The 19,279-nt window shown below is 34.5% G+C and overlaps 1 protein-coding gene across 2 annotated transcripts in view; it reads left to right on the forward strand.

Annotated features, from left to right (window-relative positions):
* DIAPH3 (diaphanous related formin 3) overlaps positions 1 to 19,279 on the forward strand; it is a 430,201-nt gene that overhangs the window by 237,066 nt on the left and 173,856 nt on the right. For both annotated transcript variants that reach the window (XM_036228908.1, XM_036228909.1), the window contains exon 20: positions 8,199 to 8,438. In XM_036228908.1, the coding sequence (XP_036084801.1) occupies positions 8,199 to 8,438 (240 nt within the window). The remainder of the gene's footprint in view (positions 1 to 8,198; positions 8,439 to 19,279) is intronic.

Below are 19,279 nucleotides of genomic sequence, written 5' to 3' on the forward strand. Positions count from 1 at the left end.
TGAAGAACCCCTGAAGTAGTCAATAAACTGTTTTCCTTTTTCTCATAATTTACTTTAAACTGATAATTAAAATAGTGCAGAATGAGATTGATAGTGTACATAGAAATAAAAAATAGTAATTGCGCAAATGATGGGGTACAACAAATGGAATTGTGTTGTAACATTATGCACATTAATTGAATCAGGAGGTGTGAAATGTGAGTAAAATGTTGGAAGAGTGAGTCAGGAAATGAACAACATGAACATGTACAATCTTTACTAAAGAGTAGCTCTAAATAAGCTAATACATAACGATGCATTTTATTAATCTTAGAGCAACCAGACAAAGGTAATAAAAAGAGATATAGTTCAGAAGCCAATAGAAGAAATAAAATGGAATACTAAATATTGATTAACTGAAAATCGAGAAAGGGATAAATGAGAAAGGTAAAAAGCAGAACAGAAAAATGGAAAATAGACAGTAAACAATAAGAAAAGTAACATAGCTACATTAATTTCAGAGAAACTATATTTCAAGGCAAAACATAAGAAATAAAAAGCTACATTACACAATAAAAGTAACTTACCAGGAATAATCATCTTAAATATGTATGTTTCTACTAACAGCATCAAAATTCATGAAGCAAAAACTGGCAGAATTAAATGGAGAAATATATAACTCCCCAATCATGAGACTAAGATTCCTCTTTCAGTAAGGAAAGTGACCCCTCAAAAAAAAGTAATTTGAAAATCTAGATGGCTATTAATCGACTTATTCCAATTAGTGTTTTAGAACACTTTTCACAATAGCTGCAGGATATATATTTTTTTCAAATACCCATGGAATTTTCACCAAGGTAGATCTATTCGAACATAAAATATCAGTAATTTTAAAAAAGTTAAAATTTTTGCAGAGTATATTTCTGTCAAAACCAGAAATAAATTGCACGTTAATAATAGGACATCTCTTTAAAAATTGTGTAGTATGCTTTTAAATTACTTAGGGGTCAAAGAAGAAATTATTTTGGACTGAATTAAAATGAAAACCTTGAAAAAACTAAACTCTCCAATTACCAATATCAATAATCATAGAAGGGAATTCACTACAGAAAATTAGAGACTCATATTATACACAAATGAATGTAAAAATTGTCAGCAAAACATTTTTAAATCAAATGCTGCAACTCATTAAAAGAGTATATTATGACCAAGTAGTGCAAGGTTGGTTGACATTAAAAAATTAATGTTGTTAATCATATTACCAGAAAAAAAAATAGAAAAATTGTATTCAAGTGGATGCAAAATAAAAAGCACTTGATAGAATTTTTCTTTGTTTATGATAAAATCTCTCAGCAACTAGAAATGGAGGAAAAGTTTTTCAATGTAATAAAGGACGTCTGCGGAAAATCTGAAGCAATCCTTTCTGGTGAAAGATTAAATGCTTTTTCATTTATGATCGGAAACCTGGCAAGGATATCTACTCTTATCATTTCTTTTCAGCGTTATAACTGCACATTCTAATTTGTGTAATAAGAAAGAAAGAAATTGGAAATGAGGAAGTAAAATTATCTTTGATTCTTCATGGCCTGATTGCCTATGTGAATGCACAAAGAATTTAGAATAAACTTTGTTGAAGTGACCAATGAATTTAACAAGTCACAGGGTAGTCAGTGTACCAGGCTGAGTTGTATTTTTCTTACAGCAACAATATATTGGAAAATGAAATAGTACTATTTACAATAACATTAAAAACCTTAAAATACTTAGGAACACATTTCACTGATGTGCTTATTTTCTCCATTGAAAACTATAAGATGTTCCTGAGAGAAGTTAAAGAAGCTGTAAATGAGATATTTATAATGATCGTGGAGTAGAAGACTCAGCATTAAGATTTTATTTTTCCCTCAATTGATCTATAGATTCCTAATACACATAAGATACACATTACCAATGGAAATCTCAGCAGGTTTTATTATAGCAATTGACAAAAGTTACAAAAATTCATATGGCATATGAAGGACCTAGAATAGACAAAATCAATTTGGAAAAGAACAGACTGATTTGATATCAAGATAGTAACATTTAGCTTATGGATATAGAAATAAAATTTTTTTTCTAGAAAGTTTAGAAATCACAAAGATCCCTACACATAATTTTCAACAAAGATTTCATGGCTAGTGAGTGGAGAAAGGAACTTCTTTGTATCAAATAGTGCTGCAAAAACTTGGGTATTCTATGGACTAAAACGAACCTCAATTCTGTATTACACCATACGGAAGGATTGATGTGGGTTGAAGTATTGACTTAAACATGCAATGATAAAATACTAAGCTTCAAGAATAAAACATAACATTGGTAAAAGGATTGTAAAATGGTATAAACCACTTTGCAGAGCAATTCGACAATGTCTTATGAAGATACATTTCAGATATTTAGTAGAAATGAAAAGACTCATATAAGAATATTTGTAATATCCCATGTTAGTTTTCACAGGCGGCCATAGCAAATGTCCACAACCCTGGTGGCTTAAAACAACAAATTTATTCTCTCACATTTCTGGAGGCCAAAAGTCCTAAATCAAGGTGTTGGCAGGGTTGGCTCCTTCTGGAGCCTCTGAGGGAGAATCTGTTCCATGCCCCTCTCCTGGCTTCTGGTAGCTGCTTGCAGGCCTTTGCATTTCTTAGCTTGCAGCATTACTGCATTTTCTGCCTCTTCCCCATCACTGCCTTCTGTTTGTTTCTCTTTCCCGTGCATTGCTGTTAAAAGTGGCATCGGTTACTGGATTTAGGGCAGGCCCTAAATCCACTGTGATCTCATCTGGAGAGCCTTAACTTTATTACATCTGCAAAGCCTCTATTTTCAAGTAAGTTCATATTAACAGGTACCTAGGATTAGGATTTAACATATCATTTTTTGAGTCCCTATTTAACCCACTACATACCTCAACTCGGAAAAGGGAAAGGGGAAAAAAGAGAGAGAGAAAGAGAGAAAGAAAACTATCAACCAGAAAGTGCGTAAACCAATTTCGGTATGTTTTGACAATGAAATATTACTTACTAATAAAAAGGAACAAATTGGTGAATCACACTACGTGTGTGAGAATCTCAGTAATTTTGTTGAGTGAAAGAAGCCAGACACAAAAAGTGTTCTCTGTAGGTTTCATTAATACAAATTTAAAGAAAAGGCGAAACTCAGCTATAATGACAGAAATAAACACATTGGTTTCCTATGGGAAGGCGGGGATTGTCTGGAAGCACACATGAAAGAATTTAAAACACCAGAATGGTTCTGGGTTTTATGCCAGCTTTTTAATTCATCAGATATGAAGCTCGTGTGTTAGGAGTGTTTGCTAAGACTGCCAAATTAAATATATTTCTCTAGCTTTACCACTTGCCGACCCTGAGAATCTATAGAACTTTCTGTACTTCCTCTGAAATCCTTAATGGTCCATAATTGATAAGCATTGGTGAACAAAGACAAAGCAATATCTGATGTCTGTAGCCAATTGTCTATTTCTTGGCCAGCTGGAGGAATATACCTTTTTATCCTTTTAACATTTTGTATAATTCTTGGCATTACCTTGTTCCTATGAAAAAAATGTAAAAATCATACCATATGTACTTTGCTTTTGTATAGTTTTTAAAAATAATTTTAGCTTAGGAGTTTTAATATAAGGGCACATTTTAGAAACATTTTTGATATTCTGAGCACTACCCAGGCATAAGGCATTTGAATAGCTATGTTTTTGATGGCTCTTAGGAAGTAAAATGAACATTTCTTTTTTTTTTTTTTCTGAGAATTCTAGAGATTTTGAAAATACTGGCTAACGGTAATGGGTAGATATTTTTCATCTTGTTTAATTAGAAAAATCAAGTTCAAAACTTTGTCCTAAGTGTCTTAATTATATTATTATTAGGTCTCATTCCTTTCCCTGATGTTACTTTCCTCTCTAAACCCTTGCTTTTTTTCTTTAAACCTTTCTTTCACAAAGATGCATTTATTTTTTCACATTCTCCTTGCTAATCACACCTCTCCCACAGAAAGCGGAAGAGTTAGGTGATATGGAAATAGGAGTGGAGAATGCAGTATGGGGAGGATAACAAAAGTGGATCTGGGAAAAAAATACTAAAAATTCAGCAGGAGGTAGTTGGATCTACCAAGGAGAAAGGAAAGAAATGTGAAGTCAGAATAAGTCATGCTCACAGCAGGGTCATCTCTGTAGTGTTTTATCTAATAACTACTGTGAGAAACTGAAGTCCATTCTCACTCATCAAAAACATAGCAGAAGTAGTCTGAGTATCAGATGGTTTTTAAGTTGTGATTATTAATTTGTACATTGTGATGCTCTGAGTAGAACATAGACTTGAATGGCAGTACATTAACTCTAGGCCCATGTCTTACTGGCCATATGACTTTGAAGGAGTCAGTTAAGCTTCCCGAAATGCTGTCTCGTTATTTCTTACTATTAGGTATTTACAAAATGTTGAAGGTAAAGGTTTAGTCAGTCAATTAAGACTGAAACTAGCATCTTTTTAATCAGTAAGTGACTTGTAGTGAAAGAAAGTTAAATGAGTAAGGTTAAGTAGTTTTATAACAACTTTAGAGAAGAAAAACAACGATATGGAGTATATACTATTTTTTTTTTTTTTGAGGTGAAGCTACATAAGTTTTTAGGCAGGAACGAGGGGAAAAACTCAACAAGTTTTGAATAAGTTGGCTCCTGACATATCTCCTTTTTATCAAAGAAACTGCATAAAGAGAACATGATTGGTAAAAAAAAATGCCAAATTGGTTGTCTTTTCCCCCATAGAATAATGGATTAAATTAAAATTATATGTGAGAAACATAACTATAATGAGATCATACGAGAGTACAGCTCTTTAGGGAATTTTTCTACGTTTACCCTTCAGGATAGATGGAGAGAATCAGGTGAAATGAGCATTCAGGGCAGCCAGTGGGACGGGACATCTGTGCCCCTCACGGCTCTGAGTGGCACCCAGTCAGTGCTGGTTGGTTCCTAAAGGTCTTTTCATTTTATTTTGTCTCAGCTCCAGAAACACATATGTTGCCAGCAAACAATTTCGAAATAAAAACCTCACTCAGGGCTCTGGATTTTGCTAGTTGTTAGATTTTCACTAGTCGCTGTTTTTAAGGTTGCTTCATTCTGGCATGTGGCAGGCGGGGAGATCGCAGGAATACTGCTTACTGCTCTCAAAAAATAGGAGTGAAATCAAATATTTTTCCTTTTTTATTCCTTTAGAGTCATCTTCAGATTATAACTCATTATTGTCAGATTCGGGGGCTGTGGATTTACATTGCTAAGACTCTGTAACAGTAGCTTTAAAGGAGATTTCTGTAAAAATGAAATTCTAATTTCCTCTAACATTCTAGTTATTTACTATCTTAAAGTTACTTTTACTATAACCCTCCCTTCTTTTTCTTTTGGACTTTTTGTTACCTTTTAGTATTATTGGCACACTGTAGTTCTTCCTTTTTGCATTCAGCTATCTTTGTCAGTCAAGACAGTTCTAGATTCCTTAGCAAACAAACAATGCAAATCCCCAGTGTTGATAGAATATGTGAAGTGATGAGGAAACTTTCTTCAGGGGTTTTATAAAATATTTTCCCATTTTTTAAACCTTTTTTTCTTTTATTTCATCTGAAAAAACAAACTTTAATTTGATTAATAAGAAAAAGAACCCTCTATTAGCATCATAGATCACAAGATTTAGATCCTCAAACATTAGGGTTCATTAAGATTTTTTTCTTTTTTTTAATGAAAGGGCAACCATTTGGCCTAGGGGGTCGGAGGATGCTAAATAGTAGACTAAAGACGGGAACTAGTTCCAAGTAATCTCTCAAATGTCTTTCTAGCTCAGTAATTTCATTCGCAAAAATACATTTATTTCATATCAGTTAAAATACTAACTTTTTTCTAAATTTGGAAGAAAGAACAATATGAAAAGGACATATCATTTTAAAAAGGTATTGGTCAAAGACTTGTTATTTAGTACTTTTACTGACTTTGCTTTGTCAGGGTTTTTCATAAACACAAGGCACTTTGTTCTGCATTACATCATAGACTTTATCTTGTCAAGATACCTGTCCCTAGTGCCAGGTAGACTCATTACTCATACAAATCTAGGTTATATTTTTCTAGGAAAATTAATTAGTTGGTACTGGCTGCATATGGTTAGCTTGTCAGCAGGAAAGCTTTAGCATATTTGGGGAGGTATCATTCAGCCGTTTAAGCAGCCTATTTTTCTCTGTGCACAAAGTACTACACTAATATACGTGCAAATTAATATATTTTGTACTACTAATGTTTCGCATGGGGCGCTGAGGAATTCCTTCTCCTATTTATTGTGAAATGCTAAATACCTGATTTAGTAATCATGAGGAAGGGCACAGACTGAAAACAGAGATGCCACAGGCTCGTCGTAGACCTTGGAAATGGCCATAAACACGTGCTCATGTGAGTGTCCTTTTGACCATCTAATTATTCTAAAGGATATATTAAATGTAATAGAACATTATACAGAATTTGTGCGATGTAGTATAAATATCTACCATTTGCAATGTTTAGGGATAAAAATTCTAGGAAAAGCGAGTCCATTTGGGAGCATTTTAAAACACATAAAATGACATTATGGGAAGTAATCACTAAATTCTACTTTGTGTGCTAGACAGTGTCCAAATGGAATGATTCATGCCCACGAAGACCCGATATTGCAATAGGGCCTCACTTTGTCTTTCTAAAACTTTATATCTAATTTATTCTCTAAAACTATTAATATGTTTCTTTTTACTTTGAAACATGTCCTTTTTGAGCTTACAGTTCTTTTTACACTCTTCAAGGAGAAAAAACTTTTTTTCTCTACATTGGGGTCATTTTAAGACATGCCTTAACAGACTTTGTAGAGTCCTTTATTACCGATATTAGTTGAGTTCTTAGAATCTGGGCTGTGTACACATAAACATTTTACATATCAAGTGCCTGGGGAGCATACTAGATATAAATTAGATATTCATGTTACTTACTAAGAAACTTTGCATTCACTGTAAGGATTTGGTCCATCTGAACGTATTCTCCCAGGGTATCACCTGAGAGCTAGCTCTTTATTGCTCAGTTCCTGTTAGAGAAGTATGCCGGGTTATAGCGTTACTTTATTAAAGCAGTGCCTGTATTATCCTATTGGATCTAATTCAGGCTTTTGTATAGCAGATTTGATTTTCTTATTTTAATCTTATCATGTTCTGCTGCTAATTTTTTTCCTGACCTTGCCTCAGACTGCTTTTGATGTTTATGAATAGTTTAACAGTTATGCTATTACCACCCCATAAATCTGTTTTAAGTCTCAAATTCCTAATACATTTGGTCAAAGAATTCGTATGTAGCTTAAGTGCAGCATGCTTCCGCCTTCAGGTAAGTGTGTCTTCTCCTCACATGTGTTGCTAGAACATGGGAGAGTAAGTTTAAGGCAAGACCTTGCTCACCCTCTTAGGCCTTTTGATCTTTTGGGCACTTTCATCCCCCTGTATTCTTAACAGGGGAACTTCGGGTCCCAAACAGGGTTAATGGCACGTGACACACCGGTGGCTTTGCAGCTCTTCTCCTCTCCTGTGGTTTCCAAGCTCGAACTCTGCTAATTTAGTGTGTGTCAGGAGCCATTCTACTTTCCTGTGTTTCCAAAGAAAGTCAATTTAGTACAAATTGGGACCTATTTACTCTCCCTCTATCTAACACCTATTGTTTGTCGGCAGTACAGCTGAGGACAGCAAATGAAGAAAGCAAACCCTCTTCACACCTTTCTGAATGTGTTTTAATCGTGACCCAGTATATTTCAGGATTGAACAGGAGTTAGTGATATGCGTGCTTTATTATTCGTGGCCTCTGTATCCTGTTTCCTTTTTAAAATTTAGTTTTTTAAAAAAAACATATGTACATTATTATTTAATTAAACTTCATTTAATTAAAGCTTTCTTTTCATCGAGCACCTAAGTTGTTAAGTTTTTTTTATTTTTATTTTTTAAAGGATGACTCTGGACCCCTCAGAAAAACAAGCAGAGCTTTTCTCTCTTCCTGCTATCAGTTTTAGGGGACATATTGCTTCTTCGGCACTGTCATACCAATAAATCATCCAAGATTACTTGCAGTCCTACAGTACTAAAGTATACCATGCATTTTAAAGGAAATCTGCTATTTTCTTTTCAATCAGATGAGCAATGTGAAGAGACTGCGGCCACGGCTCAGTGCTATTCTGTTTAAGCTTCAGTTTGAAGAGCAGGTGAACAACATCAAACCTGACATCATGGCTGTCAGCACTGCCTGCGAAGAGATAAAGAAGAGCAAGAGCTTCAGCAAGTTGCTAGAACTTGTATTGCTAATGGGAAACTACATGAATGCCGGCTCCCGCAATGCTCAAAGCTTCGGATTTAACCTTAGCTCTCTCTGTAAAGTGAGTTTGTTTGTTTTTTGTTTTCTGTTTTTGAAACACATATTTGCCTGCACACTTACTCTTAAAATGTCAGCCCTGATTACATTATTTAAATATATGTTCATGGTTTTTTTGTTTTTTGTTTTTTGTTTTTTTAATTTTGACGTGCTCATTATCAAGAACTTGAACTAAAATGAACCATGAACCCAAACCCAGAGTGAACAAAGCTAATTTACTCAACCTCTGGGCTAAATCCAAATATTATTTTTCTCTGATCTGAAAATTCAACTGAAGGATTTTGTTTAATAACAAAATTGTGTCAAAAAATTATGCTTTCTCAAACTAATGGAATGGAACTTCAAAATATTATTTAAACCTAATAGTCATTTGACTCAGATACCTGCATATGATGGTATATATACGTATGTATATTGAAAACTGCTTAGGATTGCCACTAAAATCTTTAAGTATTTAAATATTTTTTTGATTTCTTTTTGGGAGGCGGGCGGGGGAAGCAGACTCTAAGGAGAGAAGAATGAGCTTGCTTTATATAAAGGAAAATTATTGTATTAGGAATAAACACACCTGAGATGTCATTGATGATTTTGAAATACTTCTATCTTAATATAATTTCAGAGGATATAAAAATTGAGTAAGTTCAGAGATTTATTTTTTCTGCTGGATTCTTCTACACATTATATCTTCATTCAGCAAATATATTCAATGTTTTGTATAACAGAGCTCTTTTCTAAGAAATGGGCCATAATAGTGCTTTATTGATCTGCTTACAACAAATTCTTCTCAGTTACACATCACAAGAAAAGCTTTCTCTTGTTCTTGACCTGGTAACAGCTACTCTCCCTGACTGAGGAATTTGATTATTGCTCTTGCCAGTTAGGAAGGGAAGGTGAGAAGCGAGCTCCCCTTTAGCTGTGGGTTTACCTAACAGTTAACTGCTTGGTATTTTCATGACTTTTCCTTATGCTGTTTCCCTGACCTAAGCCTCTCATTGGTAGCAATGCCTTGTGAGATTTTCTCTTCCATCTCCATCGCTCTGTTTTCCTCTCCTTGTTTTCTTAGCCTTCTATATTTAGTTAAGGTCTCTAGTGTGGGTGGTGTAATTCATAACACATGTCCTGAAGATTTTGCACATTTATAGAGTACTTTCTTACTCCTGTGCCAAATGTTAAACCTGATCATCTCATTTAATGTTCGTGATTAACATTTACCTAGCATACATGGAAACTTATTTTTTTCACATGTAAACTATTACACGTAATGAAATGTTTTCATGGAGCTATATACAAAAAATTACAGCAACGGAGTTAGACTCACTCTGCAAGCGAGGGCAGTTACGTATTCAGAAAGGAGCAGGAATTTGAGTTGGAGCTGGAAGAGTGAGTGGATGTTCCCTGAGAAAAAAAGGCATTCTAAGCAAGAATCGACAGTGTGTATAAAAGGTTACATCATGGCATGTGTGAGTACACTTAGTTGATCCAATGCAGTTGGAGCCTAGACGGAGAGGAGAAAATGGAAATGAGATAGTAAATTGGTCTAGATCGTGAAAAGCCTCAAATGTCACGCCTTATGGTGAAGGTTTTATGGAGACATGTTATTTCTGTAAGGCGAGCGATGTTATCAGATGTCTTTTAGGAAGATGATTCTAACAGCAGTATGGAGAAAAGTAAGCTACACTGTCTAGTACTGTCACCATTAGCCACATGTGGCTATTTAAATTTAAATTAATTAAAATTTCAACAAAATTAATTCAGCACTGAGTTAGAGGGCTACAGTGGGCAGAGAGATTCTGTGATTGGCTGGCATGTGCACGTGACCTAGGAGAGTGACAGGAAATTGAGCTGAGAAGGTAGATAAAGAAGACGGTGTTGGAGATGAAGGAAAAAGGGGTAGGGTTAAAGATATCCACGAGCTACTGACAAGATTAAAGTAGTTGCTCCAGAGAGAATGAGTTCAGGCTGTTCTGGTTTCTTTTTCCCCTCGTTAACCTCAGTGTCTTGTAAAAACATATCATTGATGTGCCTTGTTCAATTATTTAGCAAATACTTGAATGTCTACTGTGTAACAGTTGCTGTGCTTTGAAATGATGGAGATCCGAACTAAGGGAGTGGCAAAAGCAAAGGGGTTTGAGATGGAATGGGAGATGGGATGGAGGAAAGTGTGCACATTTAAAGGGTGCCTAGGGCATTGTCAGGGGCGGGGTAGTGATTATGAACTTGGAGGCTGAAGAACAAAAAGGGAAGCTAGACCGCCAGGTTCAGGCCTTCTCTGCCAGCGGATGCAGAGGAAGAGAAACAGGGTGAGGAGCAGGCTCGGGGAGACGTTGGTCCCCACCTACTAGTTTGTTTCATGATGCCATGTCTGTCACGCTTTAGATTTTGCATCTCGGAACTAACGTGGACTCACAAAGAGTTGACCTCATGCCCTCCCTTATTCCTTCCTTGAAAGAGAGCTGTCGACAAGAGATTAGGTCTGATTAATGAGGCGGAATAGCCTAATACAGTACATAGTGCGAAGTAAATATTCAGTAAATAACTGTGGAATGAATGAAAACGCAATAGACACAGTGTTGTGTCTCTTAGTTTTTATGCAATCGAAAATAGACATCCTCTCATACTGAGATACAGTCACCGATGCATAGTAATTTTAAAATCTTCTACAAATGCAAGGCTTGCTGTTATTATTTTACTATAGTTAACCTGCAAACCAGTTAATCTGTCTCCAGATAATAGAATTTACTGTATTTTCAGGCAACGAGACTGGATATTTTGATCATCCCTCTTAGGAGCCTTCTGTTGTGTAAGAAACAAAATAAATACTAGAATTTCACATTTTTTATTAGCCTACATGTCAAGTTGAAAGCATGTATTGAACAAGATGATATCTCATCATGTTTGTTATCAGAAGCAGCAGCTTGATCTTTGACAATTGTGATTGAATTTTCACACTGAGTATAAAGCACTTGGTTTGATCATAAGCCCCCACACGAGAAATTCCATATTTGTTTGACAGTAGAAAGACAGGGTTATATTTTAATCTGTTAAACATGCTGGGTAATCCTGTGACATTTAATATGCTGTATCCAAAATCTTTACTTTTAAATGGCCTTTCGCATTTATCTCGAGTATGAAAAGTGCAGGAAAATTCCCATTAAATTATTAACTGCATTGTTTAGAGTAGTTACATGACTTTTGAATTTCATATACATTATATTTTAGTTTTAGGAGCCATATTTTATCTTTGTAATTGAGATGGCTAGCTGTGATAACTCAAAGTTCAGAGAGAAAAGGGTTTGTCTACTTTTATCCCAAAGATTTGATATGGCTTATGATAAATAAGTATAAAAGTAAAATATGAGATATTAGGAAAACATAAATTATAATCTATATTAACACATAAATAAAAATTAAAGTAGATGCATAGGTTTGAGGCTTTCTCGTGGTAAAAATGAAGTGCACATATGGTCACATAACTTTTCATGAACTAAACATGATGGTTTCTCTGGTTAGCCAAAGCTACTACATAAGAAATTTTGTTGTGTGTTGTTACAAAGGAAAAACATGGAGTGGAACAGTGTTCTTATAAATAGCAAATGAAAAAATATGTTATAACTGTCTGCCTCCTCTCCCTGCCCCCTCCTTGCGGCCTACAAATATGTATTGAGTGCCATGTAGGGCCTGACGCTCCAACAGAATCCTTATAGTAAGATACAAATATGATCTTTAATGCTACTTCTAGTTTAAGAAAAATGGAGTCAGTACCTTGCTTTCTGCTAGCTTGGTTTTTTAAAAGGATAAAACTTAGACCTGTAATATAGGAGGATGGATGGACTACTTCTCATTCATAAGAGCCCTTAAACATATGACTAGACTTTAGATAAAAAACTAGATAATAGGTACTTTGAGATTTTATTTTCTGGACCTTTATTGATTAAATGCAAATCTGTATCCTTAGAAATTCCCGCAGCAAATGATAGGTGTTTGTCTAACCAAAAGGCCTACCTAGAAAAATCTGTTAGATGGTTAATGTTGAAGTCAGTTCTCTTAGAAAACCTTGTTGGTAGTGCTACCGAGATATTTTTTTCGTCAAGTGGATCTAACAGAAGAATGAGTTGATCTAACCATTAAAGTTTAACGCCATGTGAAAATATATGAGGTGGTTTTAACTTGGAAATATAAAAAGCAGATATTATCAATCTACATGCCATGGCTGTAACATGAGTCTAGTTAATGTTTACTAATGTCTAATGAGATGGGAGATTTCTGAAAAACAGATCATCTCAATCAATACAACTGAATGACATAGCTATAAAATGTAGCCTTTTGTTCTAGGTAAATTAAACTGCCTTCCCTCTACTGGGATAGAAGGTATAAATTTCGGAAGAGTTTACCAACTGTAATAACTAATTTCTATCAGTATTCGTGCTGTTATTTTGTGGGGAAGTTTCAGAAACAAATAACAGTTGAGTCCACTATAAATTTATCCACAGCATCAATTTATAGGGAACTTTCTATACTCCATGACAGTAGAACATGTGATGACTAATCCCGAAGGAGAAGTCACCAAAAGACGCATAGAAATGGGGCCGTGGGGGTTGGGATTTGGGTGTAAAAGGTGAGGGGTTGGTACGCGAGACAGATTTTTGTCTAAGTTCTCTTTTCTAGTGCATGAAATTATCTGAGCTTCTTTATATTTCTTTTACAAGTACAGGCTAATCAAAACTAGAATAATTTGACGTGAGCTGGGGTGGGGAAGATTTTGAGGAAAACCATTCGACTTCCTTTTTTCTTTAATGCCTCCACCAACTCTAGTGAGTGATTTCTTGAAATTGCGAACAACCTTTCTTGTAGGACACTGATTCTCAATCCTGAGAGAACCCTTTAAGAAATACTCATCATGCCTCAGCCCCACATCACATTGCTTCAGCCTGTATGGATGTGGATCCCGATTAGTGACAATTTTTTAAAGGAGGTCCTCCTGGTGATTTTCATGCACAGATTGAACTGAGAATCACTTTGCCTGTCTTCTGCCTTACTTTTCCCGGAATAGAAAAATCTATGCTTGGTGGTCTGGAACCTCCAACAAACATAAAAACTAAACTAAACAAAACAAAACCTAACCAAGATGAAAACAAAAAGGAAACAGCTCTATCTCTTCCCTTAAAATGAGTGCTGAAGATATTTCTAAAAACTGCTGCTTCTCTTTTGTGCCAAGCTGAGCGCTATTCTGAAAACGAAGGAGAGCAGTGAAAGGGATATTAATTCCAGGTACACAGTAGAACTGGAATAAGTCAATAGCCAGTGCCCTGAGTTATTTTGTAGGGCCCTACCTTGTACAGGTGACGTTTCTGTGAATATAAAAAGCAAGAGACAAATACCTCTACCTGTTACAGGCAGTTCGTGTTTTACCTGTCACAGTCACAGGTTAATACCGTGGCTCTTCGGCGTGTGAAATTTTGAGTCTCGTATACCACCTTTTCCTTTATTCTGTGAAGTTATTTTTAAGAAAGACCTCTGCCAAAGAAACCCATTGTTCCATCTGCATTCAGTGCTTTAGCAGAGTTTTAGAGGAATTTTTATTCTTCATCAGATTGGCAATATCACACCCATAAATTTTGGCACCCTCTGAAAGTAAAGCAGTTTTTGGCCAAAGACTTTCAGATAACAAATGCCATTCTTATTTTACATCCAGCCAATTAAATCACTGAAACACTGACATCCAAAGCAATGTGAAACTAGATTTCTCAACCCCTTTGGACTCATTCATTAACACATTTAATGTATGGTGTGTTCTAAGAAATATTTAATTAGCTTTACTAAGTAGTGCTTTTGGTAAATTTTGTTCAAATTACCTCTATTTGGTTTTTCAATTGCTATTGAACATTGTAGATTAAAATTATTCTTTTAATAGAATTATAAAAAACGGATTGGCTTTACTCACTATCAGTAACTATACCGCTTGCGGGCTGTCATTTGCTGCTCTTGTGGCAAGCACTGCTCACCCAACTTCCTTTCTCTGGAACATGCAGCCTCAGAATCTACCTGAACACCTTGCTCATTGACTTTGACTACACACCAGAGACAGGGCCCAAGATAAATCTTAATTGCCATCGCCGGTTTAGTCTAGTGTCCTGTTTTGGTATATTTTATGAATGAAAAATTAAAAATTAAACAAGACACTCCATTTCTGTTACTCTGGGAAGTTTGTAATTCACTCGTCCTTAATCAAGGGACTCACTGCTTGTAGATTTTTGGGATCAGAGGCAAAGCATGTAACATTATCTCTACAGTTATACTTAGCAAATGTAATTTATGAAGATTTATTCATAGATGGTGGGGATGTGTATGATGATTAAATGGTTACATACCAAAACTCGACAAAGACATTATAAGAAAAGAAAATTTTAGCTCAGTATCTCTCATAAATATAGGTGTAAAAATCCTCAACAAAATATTATGAGTCAAAATCAACAAATATAAAAAGTATTGCAGCCCATTACTAAAATGGCATTTATTTCAGGTATGGATGGCTAGTTTAACATTTGAAAATCAATGAAATTTATCACATTGACAGGCTAAACAAGAAGAATTATTCGATTTTATCAATATATAAAGTAAAGACATTTGATTAAATCCTACAACCATTTATGATAAAAACTCTCAAGGAACTCGGAATAATGAGGAACTTCCTCAAGTTAATAAAGAATACCTACAAAAACCATAGCATCATGTTTAACCACAAAAAAACCAAACCAAAAAAAAAAAAAACAATTTTTCCTCAAAGATTGGGAACAAGGGAAGAATTTCTCCTCTCATCATTCTTGTTCAGCATTTTCCTGGAAATCTTAGCTAATGCAATAAGATAAAAAAAGGAAATTAAAAGTTTACAGATTGGGAAGGAATAAATGAAACTTTGTTCATAAGTGAAGTGATTACCTACATAGAATTCTCCTCCCTCCAAAAAAAAACACAAAAACACAAAAAACCGCCACTTCCTGGAACTAAAGATCAATTACAGCAAAGTTTCAGGACATGAGGTTGACATAAAAGAATCAATTGCTTACCTAATACTAGCAATGAACAACTGGGATTTGAAATAAAGAATATCATTTATGTTAGCACCAAAAAAATTAATACTTAGATATTTATCTAAATACGTACAAGTTTCATAGGAGGAAAACTACAAAACTTTTCTGAAAGAAATCAAAGATTTAGTAAAGAAACATAACCGTGTTCATGGAAAGGAATATTCGCATTTTTAAGATGTCATTTCTTTCCAACTTGACCTATAAATTCAATTCAATCCCAATCAAAATCCTAGTAGGTTATTTTGTGGATATTAACAAACTGATTATAGAGTTTATATGTCTATCTAAAAGACCCAGAATGGCCACCACAGTACTGAAGTACAAAGTCAGAAGACTGACATTACCTGATTGCAACATTTACTGTAGAGCTACAGTAATCAAAACATTGCGATATTGGGAGGGGGAGCAAATGGATTAATGGAACAGCATAGAGAGGCCAGAAGTAGACCCACACAGATCTAGTCAATTAATCTTCATAAAGGAGCAAAGACAGTTCAATGGAAAAAGAATAGTCTTTTAAAGAAATGAGGCTGGAGCAACTGGACAGACGCATGCTGAAAAATATATCTAGACAAAGATCTCATACTATTCAAAACTTAAAATAGATCATAGACCTAAATATGAAAACACAAAACCAAACAACTTATAGACTATGATATAAAAGAAGGTCTAACTGATCTTGAGTTTGGTGATGACTTTTTAAGTACGACATCGAAAGCATGCTATATGAATGAAAAAATTGGTAAATTGGATTTCACAAATCGAAAACTTCTGATTTACTAATGACCCTGTTAAGAGGGTGAAAAGACAAACCACAGACAGAAAATCTTTGTAAAACAAACATCTGATAAAGGACTTGTATCCAAAATAAATGAAAAAGTCTGAAAATTGAACAATAAACAACTGGTTAAAAAGTGATCAGAAGACCAGAATAGATACTCCACCAAAGAAGATTTACAAATGGCAAATAAATGTATGAAAAGAAATTCAACATTATATTTCACTAGGTTTTTGCAAACTAAAACAGTGGTATACCACTACACACCTATCGGAATGGCCAAAATCCACAACACTGACAGTATCAAATGCTGGTAAGGATATGGTGAAACAGGATCTCTCATTCATTGCCAAAAAGAATGCAAAATGTTATGGCCACTTCAGAAGACTATTTGGCAGTTACGAAGCTATACACTGATTTAATATAAGATTCAATAATCACACTCCTGTATACCCAAAGGATTTGAAAACTTGTGTACAAATGTTTATAGCAGCTTTATTCATATTTGCCAATATTTGGAAGCAACTAAGATACCCTTCAATAGGTGAATGTATAAACAATCATATGCTAGATTATTATTCAGGGATAAAAAGAAATGATCTCTCAAGCCAAGAAAAGGCATGGCGGAACTTCAAATGTGTATTACTAAGTTAAAGAAGCCAATCTGAAAAGGCCGCATTCTCTGATTCCAACTATAACTGACTCTTGAATAACATGGGCTTGAACTATACATGTCCACTTATATGCAGAAATTTTTCAATAAATTCATTAAGTGTATTTTATGATTTTCTCAACATTTCTCTAGCTGGCTTTATTGTAAGAACACATATAATGTGTAAAATATGTTAATTGTCTATATTATCAGTAAGGCATGATGGTAACAGGCTATTAGTAGTAGTTAACATTTTGGGGAGTCAAAGTAATACTCTGATTTTTGACCACACTAGGGAAGTTGTACCCCTAATCCGTGAATTGTTCAGAGGTCAACTGTGGCACTCTGGAGATGACAAAATTAGACAGTAAGAAGATCAGTGATTGCCGTGGGTTGTAGGGGGGAGGGAAGAAGGAAGAGCTGAATAGGGGGAGCACAGGAAGGGTTTCTAGGAGGGTGAAACTACTCTGTGCGACACTAATGGGAGGTAGGTGACGTGCATTTGTCAAAGTCCATAGAGCTATGGAACACAAAGAATGAACCCCAAAGTATACGGTGGATATTGGCGAATAATAATGTACCAATATAGGCACATTTATAACAAATGTACCACACTAATGCAAAATGTTACTAATAGGGGAATATGTGTGTGTGGAGAAGAGAGTATATGGAAACTCTATTTTCTGCTCAGTTTTTTTTTTTTTTTGGAAGCTGAAACAGCTCTAAATAATAGTCTTAGATAAAACAATTAAAAGACAAAAAACATTTAATTTAAAATTAATATATTTGATCCATTTATATTAACTAAGTGATATTGAGGTATTTTAAATCTCTTGTGGAATATAGGGACAGTATCGCAACAGTGGACAATATAATAGATAATGCAATAAACTAAAATTTTTCTAAAACACGAAAATACTTTTTGTATTGAAGTTCTGTCTTTCTAAAAACCTAAGAGAAATATATTAAAAATGTAATTTAGGGAAATTTTGTCCATAGGGATATGGTAGAAACCAACGTATTTTAATTATAGAAGTCTACATCATTTAAAGGATTTTCTTATTTAATTTCTCATTCTTATTTTAAAATAAAAATAAATAAGAAAATATGTATGAATGCCATAAATTTCTTATTATCTATTTTACTTAGTATCAGTTGATCTCTACATATCATTACAATCACAAACGTTTTATTATAGGTCTTAACATGATTATGGCAGTGACACATGATATTACGCATCTTGTTTATATAAACATTTTTAATTCCATTCATTTTGGAAGGATGCACCATCTTTTTGAAAAATGTAGTTAGCACAGTGATTTTTTTTTAAATGTATTTTTACATATCAGAAAATATCCATTCTATAATTGTGGTTGGTTCACTAGTGAATTTACACCTGTATGTTGACTCTTCGAAGTTCTTATCTGAGCAAATACGATATATTCCTTGGAAGTTTATATTCATATGCCATTTTTGTGTGGATACCTTTAACAAGTTTAGAGATGCTATTTCATACATATACAAATCACTTTATTCTGTAAAGTTTTAAGAAGAAATCAGATGTTAGTAAATATACTTCTTTACGTCTGTTGAAGGTTAAACTTTCCAGGTATCTTTTTCATCTGAGCATGTTCATATAATATTTTGTCAGCACTGATACATTAGCAATGAAGAGACTCACTGTTTTAGTGATGGGATTCGGGTGCATTTTCTTAATTTTATCGTTAAAACAGTAGAAAGAATGTCCGGTTCTCAGAACTAGAAATGACCTCATGTAGAGGTGGTCCATTTTTAGAGGCTTCCAAGCTAGAATTTCCAGGTTACAGGGCTTCAGTATTTTAAATTGCATTCATGCTCTTTTGTTGTCTGCTACCATTTTTGTCCACTGTGTTTTTGAGAATTTTGTTTCTTTTGATGTATAATAATAAGCCCCACTAGATAAAGATTTTTGTAGAGGAACTGTGTTTTGTAGTGGTTAAGAGCTTTGAATTAAAGGCATGGGTACCACATAGTGGCTATGTGATCTTTGGTACACTACATGATCTCTCAAATGTCTTTTTTCTCCTCAATGATGGATATGATAACAGTTCTTTTCTTACAGGGATGCTGTGTGTTTTAAGCACTAAATATATATGTATATATTTTTGGCTATTTCCTGTCTTTTAGTGAGTGCCACATAAGTAAGAGCTGCTGCTATCATCCTCAGCATTAATACTACTCACAAATTAAGGTCTTCTAGAATGTTCATGAGGCCGTTAAGCTCTCACAGTATTGCCATTTTTCTGGTGTTCAGCAAGTCTACGACATCTAAAGATTCATTGCTATTC

The sequence above is a fragment of the Rousettus aegyptiacus genome, unplaced genomic scaffold, assembly GCF_014176215.1.
Source record: "Rousettus aegyptiacus isolate mRouAeg1 unplaced genomic scaffold, mRouAeg1.p scaffold_m13_p_11, whole genome shotgun sequence".
Taxonomy (NCBI): domain Eukaryota; kingdom Metazoa; phylum Chordata; class Mammalia; order Chiroptera; family Pteropodidae; genus Rousettus; species Rousettus aegyptiacus.